This window comes from Sciurus vulgaris (genome assembly GCF_902686455.1).
Source record: "Sciurus vulgaris genome assembly, chromosome: 15".
Taxonomy (NCBI): Eukaryota; Metazoa; Chordata; class Mammalia; order Rodentia; family Sciuridae; genus Sciurus; species Sciurus vulgaris.
This window is the reverse complement of record NC_136476.1, coordinates 76,697,675-76,721,430: the sequence shown is the minus strand read 5'-3', so window position 1 is coordinate 76,721,430 and position 23,756 is coordinate 76,697,675. Positions and strand designations below refer to the sequence as shown.

At 42.4% G+C, this 23,756-nt stretch overlaps 1 protein-coding gene across 6 annotated transcripts in view; it reads right to left on the bottom strand.

Annotated features, from left to right (window-relative positions):
- Positions 1 to 23,666, bottom strand: part of LOC306645231 (protein CutA homolog) — a 44,032-nt gene extending 20,366 nt beyond the window's left edge. The window contains exons 1-6 of one of the 6 annotated variants that reach the window (XR_013759572.1): positions 22,653 to 23,666; positions 15,526 to 15,674; positions 11,680 to 11,739; positions 10,083 to 10,128; positions 9,776 to 9,825; positions 2,121 to 2,284 (exon numbers count right to left, since the gene is read on the bottom strand). Coding sequence is in view for 1 of the 6 variants with exons in the window: in XM_079112727.1 (XP_078968853.1) it covers positions 2,182 to 2,284; positions 9,776 to 9,825; positions 10,083 to 10,128; positions 11,680 to 11,739; positions 15,526 to 15,674; positions 19,562 to 19,642 (489 nt within the window). In the remaining 5 variants the exon portion in view is untranslated. Of the gene's footprint in view, positions 1 to 423; positions 2,285 to 9,775; positions 9,826 to 10,082; positions 10,129 to 11,679; positions 11,740 to 15,525; positions 16,058 to 19,561; positions 22,090 to 22,109 lie in introns of those variants that run through there. The other 5 variants (XR_013759573.1, XR_013759574.1, XR_013759575.1 and 2 more) reach the window with 5 other exon arrangements.
- Positions 23,667 to 23,756: the final 90 nt, after the last annotated feature.

Below are 23,756 nucleotides of genomic sequence, written 5' to 3'. Positions count from 1 at the left end.
GGCACAGGGGCATGTAGCCAAATCAAGTGTAAACCTTGATGCTGGGCACAGAAAACGTAGGAGATGTGTGCTGAAGTCCTACACTGTGTGCAGTACCCACCAGAGCTCCCACACCAGCCACCAAAGACTGTATTAACTATACCCCATAGTGCCATTCTGGGAACCCTGTCACTCATGCTATCTCCCTTGTGCTTGAGCATAGCCCTAATAAAACCTTGTTTCAGTGATGCTGCTTGCCTCATCAAGATTTCTATATCAAATTGAGCAAAAGAACTTTGCAGTCTCTACAAGGTCTTCATGGCTGGGCCTTGAGATCCTCCCCATTTGTTACATGGAGGATTCTCAGGGAGGAGAAGCACAGCAGCTATCAGAACTAGGACCTGGGGCTATAGAGCTCAGTTGGTAGAGAGCTTGCCCCTGGGTTCGATCCCCAGCACTGTGGGAAAAAAAAAAAAAAAAAAAGAAATAGGGCCTGGGGCCTGACACTAACCAGCTCACACATCCTCCCTCTAGGAGAGACCAGGATATACCACCATCAGTCTTTCAGTCCCCATCCAAACCACCCATGATCTCCTCAGAATGGAGCCACTTTGTGACAGATTCACAGAGGGGGCCTGGGCCAAGTCTCTCTGGAGCTTACCACCGAGGGCTCAGTATCCCCTGCTCTCTTCTACCAGAGACTTACGGAGTAGGAAGAGGAGAGTCCCAAACGCAGCTGAGCAGCCATGGCTGTACTGTGTGGAACTGGGCATACCACCCCCTTCATGGATCTCCATGCAGTTCAGTTTTCTTGAGTAATCTATAAAATCTACTCTATGGCTTAGAGTAGCTGTTTAAAATTTTTCAATATGGAAAACTTTCAAAACACCCCAAATCTTACAAGGGAACTTACTCAGAGTAAAGCCACAGCTGCCCTGGTAGGAGTATGGGTATGTATGTGTGTGCGGGGGTGGGGTGTCTTATGCCCTTACCACCACCCATGAAGCAACAGGTTACCCTCTGACAACCCTGTGAGAATTGATACAGCAAATCTGAAAAATACTGGTCTAGAAGGTTCCCATGGAAATAGGGTTCCATTTCTATACTTAGAACCTGTTAGGGTTTAGATCCAAAAGCTCATGTATGAGACAACACAAGAAAGCTTAGAGGTGAAATGACTGGGTTATGACAGCCTTAACCTAATCAGTGTATTAATCCACTTGAGTGGACTAACTGGGTGGTAAAGATAAGCAGGTAGGGTGCAGCTGAAGGAGGTGTGCTTTTGGGGTTTATATTCTGTCTCTGGTGAGCGAGTTCTCTCTCTGCTCCTGAGAGCCATGTCCTGAGCTGCCTTGATGTTCTACCTCACCTCAGGCCCAGAGCAATGGAGTTGGTCGTATGTGGACTGAAACCTCGGAAACTGTGAGTGACAAATAAACTTTTCCTTCTCTAAAACTGTTCTTATCAGGTCTTTTGGTCACAATTACAAAAATGCTAATCAGAACTGAACCTCTTCACTGAGCAAGGCACCAGAACCTCTGATGTCTGTCACACTCGGGCTAGGAGTCAAAACTTACTGCCAACCCATGAGTCTGTGTCTAAGCACTAATGTTCCCCAGTCACACCCATACTCCCAGTCCCACCTCTCCAAGACTCAGGAGCAACGAAAGTCTCTAACTAGGAGCAATAATCCTGTTGATCCCTGAAATTCCACCATTACAATGCATCCTTTTGAACAGAGTACTTTCTAGTTGCTCTAGGATGAGGCACACACTTCCAGGTGAAGAAGGCCATTGTGTCCATTCTTCCCCAGGAGAAGCTGGGGCACAATTATACTCTAGGCACTCAAGGTCATCCTAGGCACTCAAGGTCAGTCCAGTGACCAAAGATGACAAACCTCACCCTGTCACTTTTCCTTGGCCTCTACAAAGAACCATCCTGATCCTCCCATCCTCTGGCAATCTTTAAACAAAGTAGTACTTCAAGACAGGTACACTGGGTTTTGCTGGTATGACTGGTCCAGGCTTCTCCAGCCTTAGAAGCTTTGAACACCATCAGCCCACATAGGCTAGCTGCTCCTCTGTGCTAACAGGAACATGGAACTCACAGATCTTGGGAGGTAGAAAGAAGCCTGCTCTTACCCAGAGTTCAGCTGCTGAGGGCTAGAGGCAGCCAGCATCGTGCACAAGAAGCTTCCCCTACTCAGTCCTCCTCCATGCCCTCCTCAAGCCACTTTAAATAGTGCACATCTCCTTGGTCCATGGGAAGACTGAAGACCTCTGGGATTTCAAAAGGATGCACCAACCTTTGGAAAGAAGGGAGAGCTCTGTGAATGACTATGATTAGAATCAACCCGTGTGATAAAATCCAACGGGCCAGCCTCTTGAAAGGCCCTCTGAAATCTGCTACAGTCCACCTGGCCAGTACTATAGCCCACCGTTTCTGAGTCCATGTTTCTTAGCAGTCAGCAGGTGGTTAAGTTGGGACAGGTGGTTTTAGAATATCACAGACATGGGTTCAAATTCTAAGTTTATCCTTACTAGTTATAAGGACTATGCACAAGTCAATTTTTCTGGTGATAAAAATAATTCCTATGTGATTAGATTGCTGAGGACCAAATAAGACAAGGTACATAAAGCACTTACCTAGTACACCAACGGCACCACACTCATTCTATTAAATGTTAGATACTGTTTTCATCCGTCTCCTATACACATTTTGTGCCTCCCCTGCCTCCCCTTCCACAATATCTCTGCATTCTTCCCCACCTGGAAAGTTCTTCCTGCTCCTGCTGATGAATCAAAAACCTCTCTTTCGGGGCTGAGGAGATAGCTTAGCTGGTAGAGTGCTTACCTCACAAGTACAAGGCCCTGGGTTCGATCCCCAGTACCACAAAAACAAAAAAACAAACAAAAACCTCTCTTTCCCTCAAAGCCCAGCTCAACCATTGGCCTTTTTCAAGAGATCCTCACTGACCACTAGGCCACAGAAATCCCTCCCTTCTCTCCTGTTTGTTTCACCTGGCTCTTGTCACACAATACAAGTTCTTTTCACTTTCCAGAGTGACCAAAGAAACATGAGAACTTGGTTTCAGTTCTCATTTGTCAAACAGGATAATAATTCTCTATGTCCTTTCTGCTAAATGAAACAATTTAAAGTTCTCATAAGATAACCAATCACAACGTGGGTATAGGTGCTTAAACGTGAAGTTGGATAATTTTATCCAGTGCTTGAGGATAATGGATTTTGTTAACTTATTTTGTGGACATATAGGTAATTGTTTTTTTATAAACAAACACACAGAGGTCAAAGAATTAGATATTTTAATAAACACTTTAGTAGTAGGAGCTGATGATGGCAAAGCATCATTTCATATATGTACTTCACATATTAATTCTAAAACACATAACAGTATGATCCCCATTTCAAAGACAGGACAGTGGAGGCACAAAAAGTATTTTGCATGTACTTATGGTACAACTAGCTAGTGGAAAGCCACGTTTCAACATTAGGAGGTCAAGATCTGGAGTTCTCTCTCTTAACCCTGAAGCTGTCCTTCATGAGTTAAATTATTTCTTGACAAGGCAAAGATGTCTTATTCCCTCAACCTGTTGAGATGGTAGCATGAGGGACTTCTCTATAGCTACATTTGAGACTCAGCTATAGCCATATAGTCACAGAATCCTAGTTCTCTAAGAAGTGAAGGGAAACAATTTTATTATTCAAATAGGTGGTTCGTATCCTTGGTTGCACATTTGAGTCACCTGGGGTGCTTTTTAATAATACCATGCTAGCTAGGGTACAGCTGTAGTACCAGTTGAGGCAGGAGGACCCCTTGAGCCAGAAGTTCAACACCAGTTTGGGCAACATAGCAAGACCCCATCTCAAAAATAACAATAACAACAATAATAATAATACCATGTTTTGTCCCCATCCTAGACAAATTTTAAGTGGTAGTTTAAAATGCCTCCAAGCAATTTAATACCTAGTCAGCTTCAAGAACCACTGGTTTAGACCATGAGAACTCCTGGGGAATCTTACTAAGATGTAATTTGATTCAGTAGGTCTGGGGTGAGCATGAGATTCTGCATTTCTAGCAAATGTCCACTGAGATCAATTCCAAAACTCATCCTTTGAATGATATGAGTTTACAGCACTGGTTCTAAAAGTGAGGTCCACTAACCTCTAGGGGTCTCCAAGACTCCCACAGGGTCCAAAAGTCAAAACTGTTTTCATAATACAATCTGTCATTCATCTTTTTTACTATATCAATATTTGAACAGTGGTGCAAAAGCAATGATGGATAAAACTCCCTGCATATTTATATATATCAAGACAGTGGCACCAACCACACTTGCTGTCATTATACTCTTCACACTTGCATTTTTAAAAAGTCAGTTTCATTTGACATCTTTGAAGTGGTAAAATTATAGCTTTTATTACATTTAACCCATGAGTAAATGTCTTTTTAATATTCTGAATGGCAAAATGGGAGGTACACATAAGTCATTACACATAAGTCATTTCTGTTATATACCTAGGTTCAATAGTTGTTGACAGCTTAATCTGAGTCACAAGCTAAACTAAACATGCTTTTTTTTTTTTTTGATACAGGAAATTGAACCCGGGGCACTTAACCAATGAGCCCCATCCCCAGCCCTTGTTTTTACTTTGAGACAGGGCCTTGCTAAATTGCTGAGGCTAGGTTTGAACTTGCGATCCTCCTGCCTCAGCCTCCAGAGCTGCTGGGATTACAGGCATGCACCATGCCCAGCTAGACTTTTTTTTTTTTTTTTCCAGAACATTTTTGCTTTCACACCTAACTGTAATTTGTCACTTTTACAAATTATGATAACTCATTCTTGAGTATTAGGAACACATTTTCTCAAATAGAAACAAAGTAAGCCCAATATTCAAATGAAGACAATTTATATCACTTATTGCCAGTAATAAAATTCATATTTTGAAGCAAAAATTAGAATTTTCAAAAACTTGAATTTATTACTATAAACTTAAAACTGTCTCAATACTTAAAGGTGCTTCTGAGGAGATCCAGCTGTTGTACTAAGCCAGATTTTGCAAAAATGTAAAATGTTGCTACTTTTCTCACTCTTTTTTGGTTTTGGAAACTATGATTGCTTTCCATATGATTGCTTTTCATGTACAGGACTGGAGTAAAATTCAGCAGTAGAGTGCTTGACTAGCATGCAGGAGACCCTCGGTTCAATCTCCAGTACTACAATAAATAAGTAAATAGCATTATTTGTGTTAATATATAATGATTTATTACTGTTATTCCAGGGATAAACCCCACTTGATCATGGTGCACAATTTTCTTAACATGTTTTTGGATTCGGTTTGCCAGTATTTTGTTAAGGATCTTTGCATCTATATTCATCAAGGATATTGGTCTAAAATTTTCTTTCCTTGATATGTCTTTGCCTGGTTTGGGTATGAGGGTGATATCAGCTTCATAGAATGAGTTTGGTAGGGTACTCTCCTTTTCTATTTCCTGGAATACTTTGAGAAGTATTGGAATGAGTTCTTTTTTGAAGGTCTTGTAGAACTCGGCTGAGAATTCGTCTGGTCCTGGGCTTTTCTTGGATGGTAGATTTTTAATGGCTTCTTCTATTTCATTGCTTGATATTGATCTGTTTAAATTGTGTATGTCCTCCTGGTTCGGTTTGGGAGGAGCATATGTCTCTAGAAATTTGTCAATGTCTTCGGTACTTTCTATTTTGTTGGAATACAGATTTTCAAAGTAGCTTTTCATTATGTTCTGTATCTCAGTGGTGTCTGTCGTGATATTTTCTTTTTCATCACGAATTTTAGTAATTGGAGTTTTCTCTCTCCTTCTCTTTGTTAGTGTGGCTAAGGGTTTGTCTATTTTGTTTACTTTCTCAAAGAACCAACTTTTAGTTTTGTCAATTTTTTGAATTGTTTCTTTTGTTTCAATTTCATTGATTTCAGCTCTCATTTTAATTATTTCCTGTCTTCTACTACTTTTGCTGTTATTCTGTTCTTCTTTTTCTAGGGCTTTGAGCTGTAATTTTAGGTCATTTAGTTGTTGACTTGTCATTCTTTTCTGGAATGCGCTCCATGCAATGAATTTTCCTCTTAGTACCGCTTTCATAGTGTCCCAGAGATTTTGATATGTTGTATCATCATTCTCATTGACCTCTAAGAATTTTTCTATCTCCTCCCTGATGTTTTTTGTTATCCATGTTTCATTCAATAGCATATTATTTAGTCTCCAGGTGTTAGAGTAATTTCTGTTTATTCTGTCATTGATTTCTATTCTCAGTACATTATGATCTGATAGAACACAAGGCAGTATCTCTGTTTTTTTGCACTTCCTAAGGGCTGCTTTGTGGCATAACATATGGTCTATTTTTGAGAAGCGTCCATGTGCTGCTGAGAAGAAAGTGAATCCGCTCGTTGATGGATGGAATATTCTATATATGTCTATTAAGTCTAGGTTATTGATTGTGTTATTGAGTTCTATGGTTTCTTTGGTTGGTTTTTGTTTGGAAGATCTATCTAGTGGTGACAGCAGTGCATTAAAGTCACCCAGAATTATTGTGTTGTGGTCTATGTGATTCCTGAAATTGAGGATTTGTTTGATGTACAGGGATGCACCATTGTTTGGGGCATAAATATTTACTATCGTTATGTCTTCCTGATTTATGTTTCCCTTAAGCAGTATGAAATGTCCTTCTTTATCCCTTCTGACTAACTTTGGCTTGAAGTCCACTTTATCTGATATAAGGATGGAAACCCCCGCTTTTTTACTGAGTCCATGTGCATGGTAGGTTTTTTCCCATCCTTTCACCTTTAGTCTGTGGATGTCTTTTTCTATGAGATGAGTCTCTTGCAGGCAGCATATAATTGGGTCTTTCTTTTTAATCCATTCTGCCAGTCTATGTCTTTTGATTGATGAGTTTAGGCCATTAACATTCAGGGTTATTATTGAGATATGATTGTATTCCCAGTCATTTGGCTTATTTTTGGTTTTTAAGTTGGCTTGGTTTCTCCTTTGAGTGGTTTTTCTCTAAGGTAGTTCCTCCCTTTGCTGACCTACATTGTTGTTTTTCATTCCCCCCTCATGAAATATTTTGTTGAGAACATTCTGTAGCGCAGGCTTTCTATTTGTAAATTCTTTTAACTTTTGTTTATCATGGAAGGATTTTATTTCATCTTCAAATCTGAAGGTTAGTTTTGCTGGGTATAGGATTCTTGGTTGGCAACCATGTTCTTTCAGAGCTTGAAATATGTTGGTCCAGGCCCTTCTAGCTTTTAGAGTCTGGGTTGAGAAGTCAGCTGCTATCCGTATTGGTCGCCCCCTATGTGTAATCTGATGCTTTTCTCTCACGGCCTTCAAAATCCTATCTTTATTTTGAATGTTAGGCATTTTCATTATAATGTGCCTTGGTGTGGATCTGTTGTGATTCTGTGCATTTGGTGTTCTATAAGTCTCTTGTATTTGATTTACCATTTCATTCTTCAGGTTTGGGAAATTTTCTGATATTATTTCATTGAATAGGTTGTTCATTCCTTTGGTTTGTATCTCTGCGCCTTCCTCAATCCCAATAATTCTTAAATTTGGTCTTTTCATGATGTCCCATAGTTCTTAGAGATTCTGTTCATGATTTCTTACCATCTTCTCTGTTTGGGCAACTTTATTTTCAAGATTAAATATTTTGTCTTCATTGTCTGAGGTTCTATCTTCCAAGTGGTCTAGTCTTTTGGTGATGCTTTCCATTGAGGTTTTTATTTGGTTAATTGTTTCCTTCATTTCAAGGATTTCCCTTTGGTTTTTTTTGAGAATCTCTATCTCTTTGTTGAAATGATCTTTTGCTTCCTGTACTTGCTCTTTCAGCTTATTGGTATTATCATTCATTGCCTGCATTTGCTCTCTTATCTCATCCTTTGCTTCACGAACAATCTTAATCATGTATAATCTGAAGTCCTTTTCTGAGGTTTCTTCTAACATACTGTCATTGAATTCTATTAATACAGAATCTAGATTTGTTTGGATTATTTTCTTCCCTTGTGTTTTCATGTTGTTCGTGTATCTTCGCCTCTAGCAGTGCAGATCTGGGGTATTGCAGATTTCCCCCTATAGGCTTATAGTGGCTCTATAGGTTTCCAAAACCCTTTCTTTAAGGGGATATCAATATTGGCAGTGCCCAATTCAGACACTATGCAATCCTAGACCAAATAGCCCCTGACAATGAGCTTCAAGCCTCCAGCAGGCATCTCAGGATGGGTTTTGCCCCACCTAAAGATCGGAGCTTCGGCTTCCAGGATTATCCCAGATGGCCGCTCTGGCTTCGAAATGTGTTGGCAAATGGGGAGTTGCAGCTCAGGGTGTGGCTGTGGTCAGCAGGAAATCCTGGAGGCGGAATGCGGTTGGTCAGGCAGGAGTCCTGGAGGTCGGGTGTGTTTGTTGTGGTTGTGGGATCCTGGAGGCCGGATGCAATCAGTCAGTCTGGGGTCCCGGTGATAGGGCGCAGTCAGTTGGTTTGGGGGTCCTGGCGGCAGGGAGCAGTCAGTCGATGTGAGGGCCCCAGAGGCAGGGAGTGATGGGTCGGGCTGAGGGATCCTGGAGATGGGGCTCAGTCAGTCCAGCCAGGGGTCCTACAGGGCCTGACTGTTGTCTCAAAATGGCGGCAGCCATGTGTAATCAAACCTGCAGGTACTGTAACAGTGAACTTCCAGGCAACAGCAGGCAGCTGGTGCTCCACTGGCGGTCAGTGATCAGTTTGCTAACTGTTGTTGGACGATTGGGAGGTGAATCTCGTGTGTTGGGTGATGGATAGGTGTAGGCTATGGACAGGGGAGAGGCAGGCAAATGGTGGATGATAGGCGCCTAACAGTGAGCAATCTGCCCTCAAAAACCGCGTCGATATGCTGGCAGACTGCAGGTGATCACAGCAGACAAATGGGGTAAATAGCAGGGGATTGATAAGCAGCAAAAACTGCCTTAACAAAAAACAGATATCCTCTGCTTGAAACCGGAGTTACAGAATGACAAGGAACGCAGCCTCCCTCTAGTCCACCATCTTAGATCCTCCGACTTGTTTACTTTCCTCTTTTTCTTCCAAAGTTCTTCTCTCTTGAATTCAAAGACTGCAATCCATCGCGAGAATAAGCATTTGATGACGATCAAGAGCTGACCACGAGCACCTGGACCACAGACCTCCCAGTAGGTATTCTTCCTCCAAATGCTACTGTTATTTTTAATAACCTAAAACATTTTTTAAATTGCTCAGCTTTAATGTTTAAAACAGTTAACACTTTTTTTTTTTTTTGGGAGAACAGACACAAATTTATTAACATATAGAAACATGGGAGACACACCATGTTTGAAAGCTAGACAGTAGAAGGTTACATACCTTTTCTCAGAGGGGAAAGGGAGATGGGCATGTATATATAAAAGTATCAGGGAAATGAAAGGACCCTGGAGACAGAAATTAGTTTGTGAAACGATATTCTCAAAACAGTTAACTTTGGTTAACCCACAACAAAGCTCCTTTTGGTCTAAGTAACTTTTTAGAAGTATGAGGGGTTCTGAGACCAATATTTTGAGATCCACTGGTTTACCCTATTTCATTCTAGCTCCCTATTTTATAGATGGAGAATCTATGACTCAGAAAGGGACAGGGACTTCCTCAGAGTTATATGAGAGGTTGCTGGCTAGGTTCCAGCTCTTCTGTTTCTGAAGCTCCCTCACTTGGTCCCCAGAATCTGCCTGTCTGTCCTGAGAATGAGTGAGAAGAGATGCCAGTCTTACCTGATAAAGCTGGACAGCTTGAGGACCTTGGAAGTCTTTGTCTTTATTAACTGTAAAAGAAGAAAACAACCACTACTTTAGTACCTGAGCCCCATCTCTGCCCTGCTCATTCACCTAGCCATTTAGCACTTAGCATTCCTCCCAGGTCACCAGGTCATGTCACGAGCTCAAAAGTGAACCTCGGGCCCCTGAGGTGAGCAAGAACTGCAGTCAATTGATTTATGCTAATTTTCAATGGAACCTGGGAAAAGGTCTTGGTCTTACTCATTCCCTTACCCAGACCTCCTCTGCTCCTATCCTCACTCACCAACAAGATCTCAGTGGCTTCTTCTATTTCTCCCTTCCAAAAGAACCTGGAAAAGAAAACAAAACCAAATTGTATTGCTCACAAGAGGAGCCCAGTGAATTAAATGTCAAACCTGGCCAGAATAGGTGGCTAACTAAGAAGGAAACTAACATCTTTTCCAAGTCCATATCAAGAAGTCTAGAGTTAGCCAAGGCCTCACAGGTCATCTAGTTCAATCATTCTATCACATGCATCTAGCATCTTCCAGAACCTTCCTGGAGGTGGGAGGTTCACCATCTCTTGAAGAAGTCCACCTAACTTAAAGGTTTTCACATGAGACTTTTTTTTTAAATGCAGTCCTAGGGATCAAACCCAGGGTGTCAGGCATGCTAGGCAAGCTCTCTACCACTGAGCTATTCCCCAGCCAGAAATGCTTATTCTTGACACATGTTGACATCTGCCACCTCACCGTTTTCCCCAACTGGCTACCTGAAGAACCACCCCAGGTCAATTCTGTAGAAACTCCTATATCTTCTATCCTCCAAGTTCATCTCCAGTTCTTTCAACGTTCATCCCATATTGATTGCTTCCAGTCCTCTCCTCACCCTTTGACTGGTGTTACTATGATCACTGACCTTCAGCTGAGTGTACATGAACGGACAAATGAAAATACAAGGCTTCGGGGAGAATTAAGTCTTGTAAGATACAGAAACTTTTAGAAGTGAAAAATAAAATCATAATATTCAGAAGAGAGTATAACAGTTGGGCACAATGGCACAAGCCTGTAATCCCAGCAGCTTGGGAGGCTGAGGCAGGATTCTGAGTTCAAAACCAGCCTCAACAACTTAGTGAGGCCCTAAGCAACTCAGCAAGACCCTGTCTCTAAATAAAATTTTTAAAAGGGCTGGGGATGTGGCTCAGTGATTGAGCATGCCTGAGTTCAACTGGAGGAGGGAGAGGAGGACAGTAGTATAAGAATAGCATCATGGGAAAAGGGAGAGATTTAGCCTGAGATGAGTATTGACCAGGGCAAATCTAAGATGACCTAGGCCATGGGCCCTGCTCTGTCACAGCTTTGGTAAATATGAGACTGCTAGGCTGATATTTTATTCTAGTTAGAAAACACTCATTTCCAGAATGGATGAATAATGAATCACCCATACAACTTTTTTTTTTTTTTTTTTTTGATGCTTGGGATTGAACCCAGGGTCTTGCACATGCTAGTAAGTGCTCTACTGCTGAGCTACCTCCCTAGTAAGATTCAAAGATTCAAAGACCTGGGCCCCCGCCTCAAAGACCAACTGAACAGATCTAGGCTGAAGTTCAGGAATCAAAATTACAGCCAAATTTGGGAGCCATTACTATAGATGATGTGAGTAATAACAGAGTGACATCACTTTTTCCTTCTTTCTCTATAAACAGCACATTTTTGCTTTCCTTAGATGAGACAAACTACCTGATTGACCTCCTCTGAATACAAGTCAACTGTGAACTATTGACTAAATTAATGCCCTTGAGTTATTCTTTGGTAATTCCCATTAGTTTAGTGCTCTTTCCACCAGCCAGGACCTGACCCTAACACTCCCACTTCCCCTTCTCTGGTCACAGCAAAACTCACAGTGATGATGTCTTGGGCAAGATGTTCACGGAGGCAGCCAGTTTCTTAGCCAGTATGGCCCTAAAGCAAAGAGAAAAGGTAGCAGTCACTGGGGTAAGTCCCAGGGTTGAAAGAGAAAGGATGGGGACAGGGGTTCTTGGGAATTATCCTGGAAATCTGAGTCAAAGTAGATTATCATTTAGGACATCCCTCCCCTGCTTCAGTTTGGTCCCTAGAATTCATGTGTTGGAAATTTTATCCTGTTAATAGTATGTGTGGGTGGGGCCTTTGAGAACTGATTAGCAGAGTAGGAATGTGGGGCTGAAGCGGCTGCAGGATCCACAAGGGCAATGTCTAATAGAGCCACAGAGATTCAAGTATGGAGTCATCAGTTTACCCAAGTGAGCTGAGGCTGGGCTGAGGTAGAGGCTGGGCTGCCCGTGGCCTCAGGGGTCTACCCCCTGTCCCAGTATATCCAGGAAGGGGAACAATCACTCAAGGAAGATAATTCTAGAGCCTTCAGATTTAATGCTATTCATCTGTTCGGTTTTGGACTTACATGGAACTGGTGACTCCTTACTTCTTCCTGTCTCTTCTGTTTGGAATGGGAATGTTGGTCCTATGCCTTTTCACCACTGTGCTTTAGAAGTATGTACCTTCTTTGATTTCTCAGGTCACCCTAGAGTAAGTGTGCCTTTGGCACGCTTTCAGTCTCACCTGAACATGATTCAGATGAGAAAATGCACTTTGGACTTTTGTACTGTTTCTGGAACCAGTTACAATTGGGATAAGAAGATTGTATTTTGCATGTGAGGACATGAATATTGGGGGCTAGAGGCAGAAGTTATGGTTTGAGTGGTCCCCTAAATCATGTTAGTGGATTTGGAGGTGGGGCTTTAAGGTAATTAGGATTACATGAGGTCATGAGGATGGCAGCACCATGAGGGCATTATAAGAAAAGAGAGACCGACCTAGCATGCTTGCTCTGTATCACCATGTGCCATATTATAAGGCAGGAAGTAGGCCCTCACTGGATGCCAGCACCATGCTCTTGGAGTTCCTAGCCTCCAGAACCATAATTTAGATAAATCTTTTTTGTTTATAAAGGACTCAACCCATGGTATTCAGTTATAGCACAGAAAATAGACTCAGATATCATTTCATCTCTTCCCTTCGGCACATTCCATAAACACCATGCATACAGACTCTGAAGACAGAGCTGTTTCTAAGTCCTTTTCTGGGTGAGAAGTAAGAAAACAGCTATGGGAAAGCAGTTTTAAGGAGAGGCCCAGTCTGCTGGGGTATGGGAAGTAATTAACATTGGACCTAAAAAAGATCTGAGTTCCATTTCCAGTCTTGCTGTAAGATGGCTATGTGACCTTAAGTCTTTCTGTCCAGAAATAAGAAATAGGCACTTCTTCCTCATAATCTGACCTGCTACACAATAGGTCTGGACAGTGGTTTTCAACCTCTAATATTCCCAATACCTTTTATTATGGTACCTCTATCTTTAACCATCAGAGATACATCTAGCTGATACTAAGTGCTTCTGACTATAGATACCCATGTGACCACGCCAAACTAAAATGACTCCAAGCGAAAGCAAAAAGAAAAAAGCATGATATTCAGTATTTGTTTTGGCAAATATAGTATCTTTTCACTTTTTTTTTTTTTTACTTTATTTTATTTATTCATATTTTATGTGGTGCTAAGGACAGAACCCAGTCCCTCCCACATGCCAGGCAAGCACTCTAACCACTGAGCCACAATCCCACAATCCCAGCCCTCATCTATCTTTCTTTTTTCTTTTCTTTCTCTCTGTTTTTTTTTTTTTGTTTTGTTTTTTTTAAGAAAACCAAGGGAGCCTCATCTCTGTTCTCTGAAGTGCTTAGACCAAGCCAAACAAACCTTATCTGTGCCCTGCTCACTGATTCCTCCTTCCCTCAGCTGTTACCAAGAGAACTGACCTCCTTTCTTTTTCCTTGAGTTCCAAGCTGAAGAGTATTCTATTTAAGGCTCCATATTCACGTGACATTATCACCACTGGCACTCCCTTGGAAAATTACCAACTGTAAGAAGACCCATCACACAAACTTGTTCAAGCAACTGCTCTGAGCCTTGTTCACTCAATCACCCACTGAAAGACTACATTTTAGTGATTCTCCAGGTGTCAAGCAAACGCAAGGAGTAAATTACACACCCATGAAAGACAATCACATTGCCTCAGAAGCCCTTTCCCATTTTTTTTGAATCTGAACTCCTTAGCAACTAATCACAGGAACCTGTCTTTAGGTAAAAGATTATAGAACTATGGAGGGTTTTTATACAAAAAGTCCCTAGAGTATTAAGAAAAAGAGGAGGGGGCAGGCTGGCTGAATTTAATTTATAACAGACATACGAACACTCGGGACCAGCAGAGAGTCACACAAGGGGTGCTCAGGAACTAGGACGCAGAAGGGAGAAGTGCAGAGCTGCCAGAGCACCTAAAAACTACAGAGGTCACACAGGTTAGTGACTCACAGACTAGATACATGTTGGTCCTCATGGAATTTTTAAAAATCTTGACTTTGTTACCGATATTTAATATCAGAATATTTCACCCGTAAACAATACAGATTATCTAGCTTCTAGCAAAGAGAAGAAAGTGAATCTTCCAACACTGCGCCTGCGGGTCACATTTAGCTAAGCCAGAGCTGAGCAGCAGCTGCTCCCTTGAGGCATGAAATATGCTTCTCAGGTCAACACAATTCCATTGCCCTTTCTTCCCCATGCCTAGGAGGCACCAGGGTTGCCATCTATCATTGAATTCAGGGGCACTTAACCACTGAGCCACATCCCCAGTCCTTTTAGCATTTTACTTAGAGACAGGCTCTAGGGCCTCACTAAGTTGCTGAGGCTGGCTTTGAACTCATGATCCTCCTGCCTCAGCTTCTCAAGCCACTGGGATTACAGGCGAGTACCACCAGCTACCTATAGGCACTTGACTGTTATTTTGATGCTAAACTAGTTTTAGTCTACTATTAACTTCAAGACAGCTGAGTTGTAAAGCAAGAAGAAAAGGAGCACAGAGTCACACCCATTACTTTCCAGCCTCACTAACTCTCTTCAACCTATATCTATAGACAGAAGGGGGGAAATTCAGATAAGACAAACATTTTCTGAGCATCTACTATATTTACTAGGGTATGCACTGTTTATATTTCATCTCATTTAATCCTCACAACAACCCTATGAGTTGGCATAATGCCACTTTATAATTCAGAAAATTGATGCCTCAAGAAGGGAAGCAGATGTGACCCAGCTGTACAGCATGCTCAAGGCCCTGGGTTTATCCCCAGCACTGACAAAAAACAAGAGGAAAAGGAGGAAGAGGAAAAAGAGACAAAGCGGTCAAGATCACACACATAGTAAATGGCGTAGTCAACACTCAAACCCCAGCCTAGTTCCAAGTCCAGTGCTCTTTCTAGTATATCACAGCTGCTTCTAGAATACTGCCCAGTGCTTGGAATGGCCTCCTTCTTACTTAAGAAGAGAGATGGGTCAGCAATTTGGAGACTTAAATTGCAAACCTGCAGGGTTCCATATTCCTCTTACCTTAACACCTTCAGCAAACCACCTATCTCTCTGGGCCTCACCTCATACCCCTTTTATGCCCTCATAACCACTTGACATTTTCAGGCCCTGCAGCAAGATCATTCAGGGGATCATTTGGCCACACTTCTTGTATCACCCCAAGCAGACAACAGTAGAGTTCATCACTGGACAGGCAGGTTAGTGAGAAGCGAGAGAAGGGCCCCGAGCGGCCCCCCTGGAGCTTCTTAGAGCTTCCCAAGTCTCTGAAGCAGCATGATAGCCCCTGCACTATACCTGGCAATGTCTCTGGCAATTTGCTCATTGGGACAGTTGACAAAGACGATGGAGTGAGTGCCAGAGATATAGCTGCCGGTGATGGCTGAGTGAAGCTGTAGGCTAAGGGTCCTGAGCATGGGGTACACCAGAAAAGAAGCTGCCAGGATCTACATGGTGGAAAAGAAAAGCACAGGTCAATGACTTCCAGCTCAAGCAGACAGTAACCAAGGCTGATATTTTTTTCACCCCTTTACCCTATCTACAAAATTACCTCTGAGATGTGCATTGAGTTTTTAAGGTTTAAACAAAGTTTTCATATTTTCCTCTACATTTTTTAGATGAGAAAAAAAATGGAGGCTCACAATTCAAAAAAACTTTTTCAAAATCGTATAGCTTTAATTGATGAAGCCAGGATTTGAACTCAGGTCCAGATGACTTCAAATCCTTTTTTATTGTACAAAACTGCTACAGCTGGTGATGCTAACTGGCATCCATTGAACTGCCATCATCCTGAGGGATTGTTATGAATGATAAACTCTTAAATCTATCGTTTTTTGTTTTTTTTTTTTTGCGGTGCTGGGGATCGAACATCAGGGCCTTGTGCTTGAGAGGCAAGCACTCTATCTACTGAGCTATCTCCCCAGCCCCTATCGAGAGTTTTTTAAGGAGTGATTTCACCTGCATTCACCTGTGTATGCACCAAGGGCTCTGGTACAATCTACTGCAAAAAGTAGGCTTGACAACAGATCAATTCTGAAACAATGTAACCTGTGCTACCTGGAGGACCAAGAGGAAGGCTCTGCTGCAGGAGCAGGAAAAAGCTTTGAAGAGAAGGTATGAGGTAGGAATGAAGGGAAGATGTCGTCTGAGTTGGATCTGAACTACTAAGAAGGATAATAAGAGGGTGCTCTAAGCAAATAATATGTACAAACTCAAGAGGTACAAGGGGGCAGATGAAATACCAGTCTGTACAGGACTGGCACGTGGGTATGAGTAGATCAGGAGGAAGTGAGGCTGGCTACAATTATAAAGAAAAGGGTCACAGAGTTGGGGGTTTGCTTTTAGAGTTTTTTAAGAAGTACAATAATAATATGGCCAAACCAAGTAGTGTTACAAAAGGGCTGGGAATGGGGAGTGACCAGAAGGCAGCCTACATAGCCATTGTAGTGACGTAAGAAAAGTCGTTAAGATCCTGAGCTAAGGTGGCACTGACTATGTGAAAGGAAAAGGCATTCAAGATATAATTTTTCTTTTTATTTTAAAAACATCAAAAACTGGGATGAATAAAAAGAACTGGAGATCCCTTCCATTCCAGTATTCTCTGCTTGGTGGATGTAACAAAGCTATTAACAGGGACAGAGGCAACTTGCAAGGAGGCAGGCGGGGACTCAGCAAGGCTAAACAAGAGCTGCTTCTCCTGCCTCCCAGGCCAAGGTTCTGGCCTTGCTCAAACCAACCTTTGTCCTCCCCCTCGTTTTACATTGTCGCCTGGGTCCTGGCTTCTACTGGTTGGCAGGGCCTGAGTAGGGTTTTTGTATCTTTAGCTTCACTTTGACCTCAGGACTGTTTGGGTTGGGTTTTTCATCCCCTCCCACTATCTCCACCATGCCTTCAGTCCAACACACTGTATTAGCTCTTTGAACCAAACCAGAGACCATGCAAGAAAAAAAGAACCAGGCTTTTCAAGGACGTTTTTACTGTTATTTCTGTTTTGACAATTCAATTTGACCATAGGGAGAAAAACAGAAGCACTAGAGGGTGGGATTTAAATGCCAGTGCCAGTACTGACAGCTGCCTATGGCCTCTGACAAGTTTCTTCCTCTCCCTTTTATAATCCTCATCTAAAAACTGGAGACTATGACACTTATGCTGCCTAATTCAAGAGTTTCGAGGGGTTTAAACAAGATAGGAAAAGCAATGTATAATCACTGACTCAATAAAGAGGGGCTGTGTTCAGTTCACCACTCTCCCCACCACAGTCCCTGGCAGACAGCAGCTTCTCAATAAATACTTGTACACTAGTGCATTGGTAGCACACAAGTGAAATGCTGTTGCTAATAATGAATAGCCTTGTGAAGTAAGCAAGGCTTCTGGGTCACCCACTGTGAGCAGTGCTTTCAGAACACTGTACGGTATCTGGCTACATGACTCTAAGGAAGTTTCCAGCACCACTCTAAAGAAAAGGAGCATTCAGTGGGGCATGGTGGCACACGTCTGTCATTCCAGTCTTTGGGGAGTCTGAGGCAGGAGGACTGCAAGATTAAGGCCAGCATGGGCCACTTACGGAGACCAGGTCTCAAAAAAAAGACTGGGGATGTAGTTCCCAGTCAAAGTGCTCCTGGGTGATACCCAGTACTGCAAAAAATAAATACATAAATACCAAGAGGTGGATGGGCCCTCAGGTATTACCCAAGACAACCTTAATTCAACAAATAAGAAAACCAAGGCAGAACATATAGAAACTCAGTGACAGACCAAGTCTTGCCTCCAAGATCCCCGACTTCCAGTCTGAATTTTATGTATTGCAATAAACATGACTATGAATGGATACAGGGGGTCAGGGAAGCTTCATTTTGTCTAGTGCTTCTCAACTTGGGGAGATTTTGCCCTTCTGGGTACATATGGCAATGTGTAGAGACAATTTTGACTGTTGACTAGGGAAGAGATGTCACTGTCATCTAGTGGGTGGAGACAAGGCTGCTGCTAAACCTCCTTCTGTTGCACCATTCACAGAATACACTGAAATACAGAGTTGTTTCTATGCCTCTCCCATTGGACATTCCTTCCGGTATTCCTACCACATTACCACCCCAGGAACAGAGTATATGCCACATGAGCTAAATATCAGAAGCAAGAAAGGCCAGTTTGGTCCCAAAAGTGGACTATAATTCTTTTTTTTGGCAGTACTGGGGATCGAACTCAGGGCCTTGATGCTTTGGAGGCAAGCACTCTACCAGCTGAGCTATCTCCCCAGCCTGACTATAATGTTTTTTAAAGTAACAATGTATGAATGTGAAACTAGTGGAAAATACACCACAACATTCCCCAACAGAAAGTTACCATAATTGAAAAAGATTCACCATAAATTTTAAAGAAAAGTCTTTTTATTATAAAGACTTCATATTTATGCCCTTTACTATTTTATACACTTTTTCATATTTATGTCTTTCATAATATATCTTATCTAATTTAACATTCTTGTGAAATAGTTCATGTACTTTCAGTAGTTTCCTATTGTATTCAGCCTTTCTTTGTTTTTTATCCTAGAGTATGTACATAGTCTTTCAGAGGTCATGGTTGACTTTACCGCCTGTGACGAGGCAGAAGGGGCCTCACTAATCACCTAAGCCAGTGGCACTAAACCTGTAATCCACCTACTTCCGAGGAATCTGTAAATACCCTGAAATTCAATGCAATATTGAGTTTACCTTTACATTTTCCTGGAGAACAAATCCAGAACTTTCAAAAAAAAAAAAAAAGATACAAAGACATTTACAGTCTCTAAAAGTTAAGAGCCACTGATTTGTGCCAGTTTTGACACATGAGGAAATAATGATCAGCAAATGAAAGCAATCAGTCCAAAAGTGAGAGGAGAGCGGGCTAGAACCCTTGGCTTCTAACCCTCTCCTAGGATCTTTGCACATTCTCACTTCCAACATTAACAATTTAAGATATATCAGATGAGAAAACACAGTCCCCAGAAAACTAGAATCTATCACACACTAGGAAAAGAATTTATCAAGAAACACTGAAGTGGGAATTTACCAGCAGACACCCATTCCCCTCCCCCACTCTAGCAATCAAAGAGCCCAGTCACCTGTCCCCGGGAGACAGAAGTAAAGGTGTGCTGGTAACCTTGAGAACCACCCTGAAACCTCCGAACACTGAGTAGTACTTCCAAGGACCTTACAGTTCACCTCCTACCTATGTGCCCCCAGCTCAAAACCCCAAGAACAGTGGGGAGAAATATGCCTTCTCCTCCTCCAAACTCCTTCAGTCCCCAGGCTGGAGGCTTGAGGATGGGGGTGTTCGCAGCACTGCATGGGGCACTCACCAGAAAGCATAGGACGGCCGGCCGCGGGCAGCCTGGCAGAGGGCAGCCTGGCAGAGGGCACCGTGATCTCAGCCTGTCCATGGCGACGCTGGTAATTTAGCACAAGGCAGTGGCAGTGAATTACAGCCTCAGGGGGGGTGCGGGCTGGTGGGCGGGCACTGAGGCCTTATCTGCCCTCTCCCCACTCGGCCTCTGGCCCGCACACTGCCTGCCCCGCCCCACCCCGCCCCAGCCAGGCTGGCCAAAGAGCTGTAGGAAACTGGGAAAGGGAGGTTATTTTCACTGGGTGCGCCTCTCCCTGGAAACAACCTAAGCACCATACTCAGACCTACAATTCTTGCAAAACTATATGCTATTTTCTCTTCCCATTCTAACAAACAAAAAGGCATGAAGTCCACAGAGACATACAGATAAAGAAACCACAGCATAGGAACACTAAAACACGTACACAAAAACCTCTCTAAAGAGCCTCAAGTCACCTACAACAAGGGTAGCATACAATGTGGCCCCCACATTGCTCCTTCCTTCCAGGATCTCCCCTAATTCTTCTTGGCTTAGAATACCCTTGTCCACTACTTCTCTCCCTAGTGAACTTGTTCCTCTTTCCAGGCCAACTGCCCTGGGCAACCTTTCCTAGAGTTAATCTCACAGTCCTCTTCTAAGACACACCACGCATGCTTAAACTGAAGTATTTAGCATACATTATGGAAAGGTGCAAATAAAAGCAGCAAGCCAAGGGCTGAGTGTTGTCCCTTGGTAATGTGGAGTCCACTGCTGCCAGGGTTTACAAATTTTTAAATCCAGTTTTTCAATGTGAAATATCCCAGTTTTAAAATGATGACAAATCTGAACCCAAGGGAAAAGATTTAGTGCACAGGTAAACTTTGTAAGTTAAGGGAACTATTTTATATCTAGATTGTTCTGGTGGCAGTTACACAGGCATGAAAAAAATTCAACAAACTGTACACTTAAACAGGTGAATTCTATTATATTAAATAGTTTCTTAAACAAACCAGGAAATGGTGAAAACCAATTCAAAAAATTTTCAAACAGGAAGGAAAACAACTAAATCTTGTCACAGATTGGCAATTCAGTTTCCCTGTTTATTCTAAATCACCTAGTCACCTATCTTTCTCACTTTTTGAGACTACAAATTCTTTTTATAGTACTGGGAATTTAACCCAGGGGTGCTTAACCACTGAGCCACATCCCCAGCTCTTTTTGAGACAGGCTCTCGCTAAATTGCAGAGACTGGCTTTGAACTTGAGATACTCCTACCTCAGCTTCCTGAGCCGCTGGGATTGCAGGTATGTGCCACTATGTCCAACTGGGACTAAATTCTTTTTTTTTTTTTAAACATTAATACCTTTATTTATCTTATTTTCATATGATGCTGAGGATAGAACCCAGTGCCTCACACATGCTAGGCAAGCATGATACCTCTGAGCCATAACTGCTGCCCCTGGGACTACAAATTCTTAAAGGCCTGATAGACTTATGTCTGACAAAGTAGTTAATCATTTGTAGTCCTAATGCTGTTTTTTACATTAGCTGTGCAGACTCAGGCAAGTTACTTAACCTCAGTGGGTATGAAGGGAGATTTTCCGTAAAGGTAGGGCTAATACTTCCTTCATGTCTGGAGTGAGGATTAACAGAGATTAAGGTGGAGTGCTTTATAAAATATATGATTGTATCACCATTTCAAGAGCAGTCTCATGTCAACCACTGACCCCTATTTGTAACTGAAAAATTTAACATCAGTAGAAAATATATGGTTAGAGGCTGTATGGTCTTAAGAAAACCTTTGTATTTTAAGCCCTCTAAAATAAACCCGGGCCCTGATCTTTCATACCTATTACATCCATAATAATGGGTACTGTTAATGATCATTTACCTCCACTCCTCAGACATTTCCTGAGTTGATGCCCCTAAGTTTAGAATAGGACTTTATAGAATTCACACTCAATATCTGTTGAATGACTAAGTGTTACAGATGTGTGGCTGGTAGTTACAAAGATGATGGTAGTGATGAAGGTGATGTTGAGGTAACGAGGGAATGAGGACAAGATGAAGTGTTATTTGGAAGAAGTGACCTCTGGATCTCTGTCCTTCAACTCTGACACCTCTACTCTTTACAAATTTGATTCCAAGGTTAGATTTTATAACTCCAATTATGGCTTTGGAGTTTTTTCAGCTAATATCAAGTCTTAGTGCTACTGCCTGAGAGTCTAGGCCATTATTCAGGAAGTTTTATATTCTATACCTTTTCTCCTTCCTTCTCCTCCTCCCTGTGGGATTGATTGAGGCTAACTCTGAGCAAGACTCAGACTTCCCCTACAACTTCTAACTTCCCTTAGATATTGCATCCATTCTTATCACTTTATTATTTCTTCCTTCAACTCCTTTAAGTTTCTTTTGCACCTCTTTATAGACATACAGCAATTTACTGAAATCTTTTTTAAACCCAGAAAAGGATCCATATCAACTGCAGAATCAATGAAATTTGAGGCCTTGTGTAAGACAGCAGTTTCTTTAGATTTATCTTTACCTCTAATTTTGGGGAGTGGTCTTCCTTCTCATCTATGGATACAGATTCTAAGTTATTCCCAAAGATTGAAACTTTAGTAATTCATTGATTTCACTTTCCTTCACATTGATGAATTTACAACCCATCCATTTTGCAGACTTGGATTTTTTTCAACTTCTTCATCAGTTCTAGGGAAACATGCATAAGCATTCAAAGAGTGTTCTTCCAAAGTTTCCACTAAGCCTTATTAAAAATGACTGGTTTTATATCATTAATCACTTCACTACTTCAGTGGTATAGCAATGTTGTCATGTTTCTTTTAAAGTAAGCTTTGATCAATGCAGTCAGTAAGGTGTCAAACATATGCTTGGTGTAATACCTCTTAGATGCCTCAGTTATACCATGATTCAAGGGCTGGAGAAAGCTAGTGCCTTCCAAGAGAAGAAACACAATAACAACATCAGAATGAGCAAATAATGAGTCTAGGTGACTAGGACTTTTTTTCCACAATTGGCAACACTCTGAATTCAAGGTTTTGTTTTGTTTTTTTCCTGTTAAACTCACCTTAGTTTTCATGGGTAATCTAATTATAAAAACCAATACACAAAAACAGAAGGCACTGTAAAAAATCTTTTTTCCAAAAGAAAAGTGGGAGTAGGGTCTTTGTAAAGCAGTAATAGGTTCATCATTTTGTCACCTGAGACACTGACACAAATAATGAAGGAAATCCTGTCCTTGTTTTCTCTAAGCTTTCCAGATTATTATCTATTTCCTTAAAAGTATGGGAAGGCATGCATTTCCAAACTAGGTTCAGGACCTGTTGAGGCACATAGCTTTTATCTCTGATCGGTCTCTCCAATCGCTTGGAATACTTGGGTGCCAACTCAGCATTTAATGGTTCTTCCTTCCCCATCAACTTTGCATTTCGCAGACGGTATTTATTTTTAAACTTCTCAGACCATTCCTTGGTGGCATGAAACGTGTCTGAACTGCCCTGACCACCACATGCCACACAGATGCGTCCGGCCTGGGTGCAGACGGCCTTTGCAGTCCGAGGCCGCCTTCCACGCTCTGCCCCTTCACTCAACAGGTTAACGAGGTCTCCATCTTCTTGGAGTCTACCTCACGGGAATCGTGGAGCAGACCGGCAAAACACTTTCCATGCCGGCCCAAATGGCCCTCTCCTTCTTCTCCATCACGAGTACTGTTCACTCATCGATACCAAAAAGGCGCCCCACGTTCGTATTACTCACGCCTTCGTCCAGCTTCTCGAGAATTCTCATCGTGCCCTCCAGAGGCAGGGCCTTCAGTCTCCTCCGGACTTGCGTGGGGTCCAGGATCTAATTCCCCCCGGGCCCAAACCCGGGCGGCTCCACACAGGCGCTCTTCCCGCTGCCGAAGGCCCGGCTCGGGGCCGGGGAGGCCATCTCCCAGGTCGTGTGACTGCAGAGCGGCCCTCATCCTCTCCGCTCCGCTTGCTGGGCATCCTGCGAGGGTTCCACTCCGCCTGCTCACCAAGCGGATAGGCAGGCAGAAGGTGTAACTGAGCACAGTTCTTCGTGACGTCACACCGAGGCCCTCGATCACTGGCAACTGCGACACTTCCAGCAGTGGACCTGTCTCGCGAGACTTGGAAGACCGAAAAGGAGGTTGCGCTCGACCCATCTC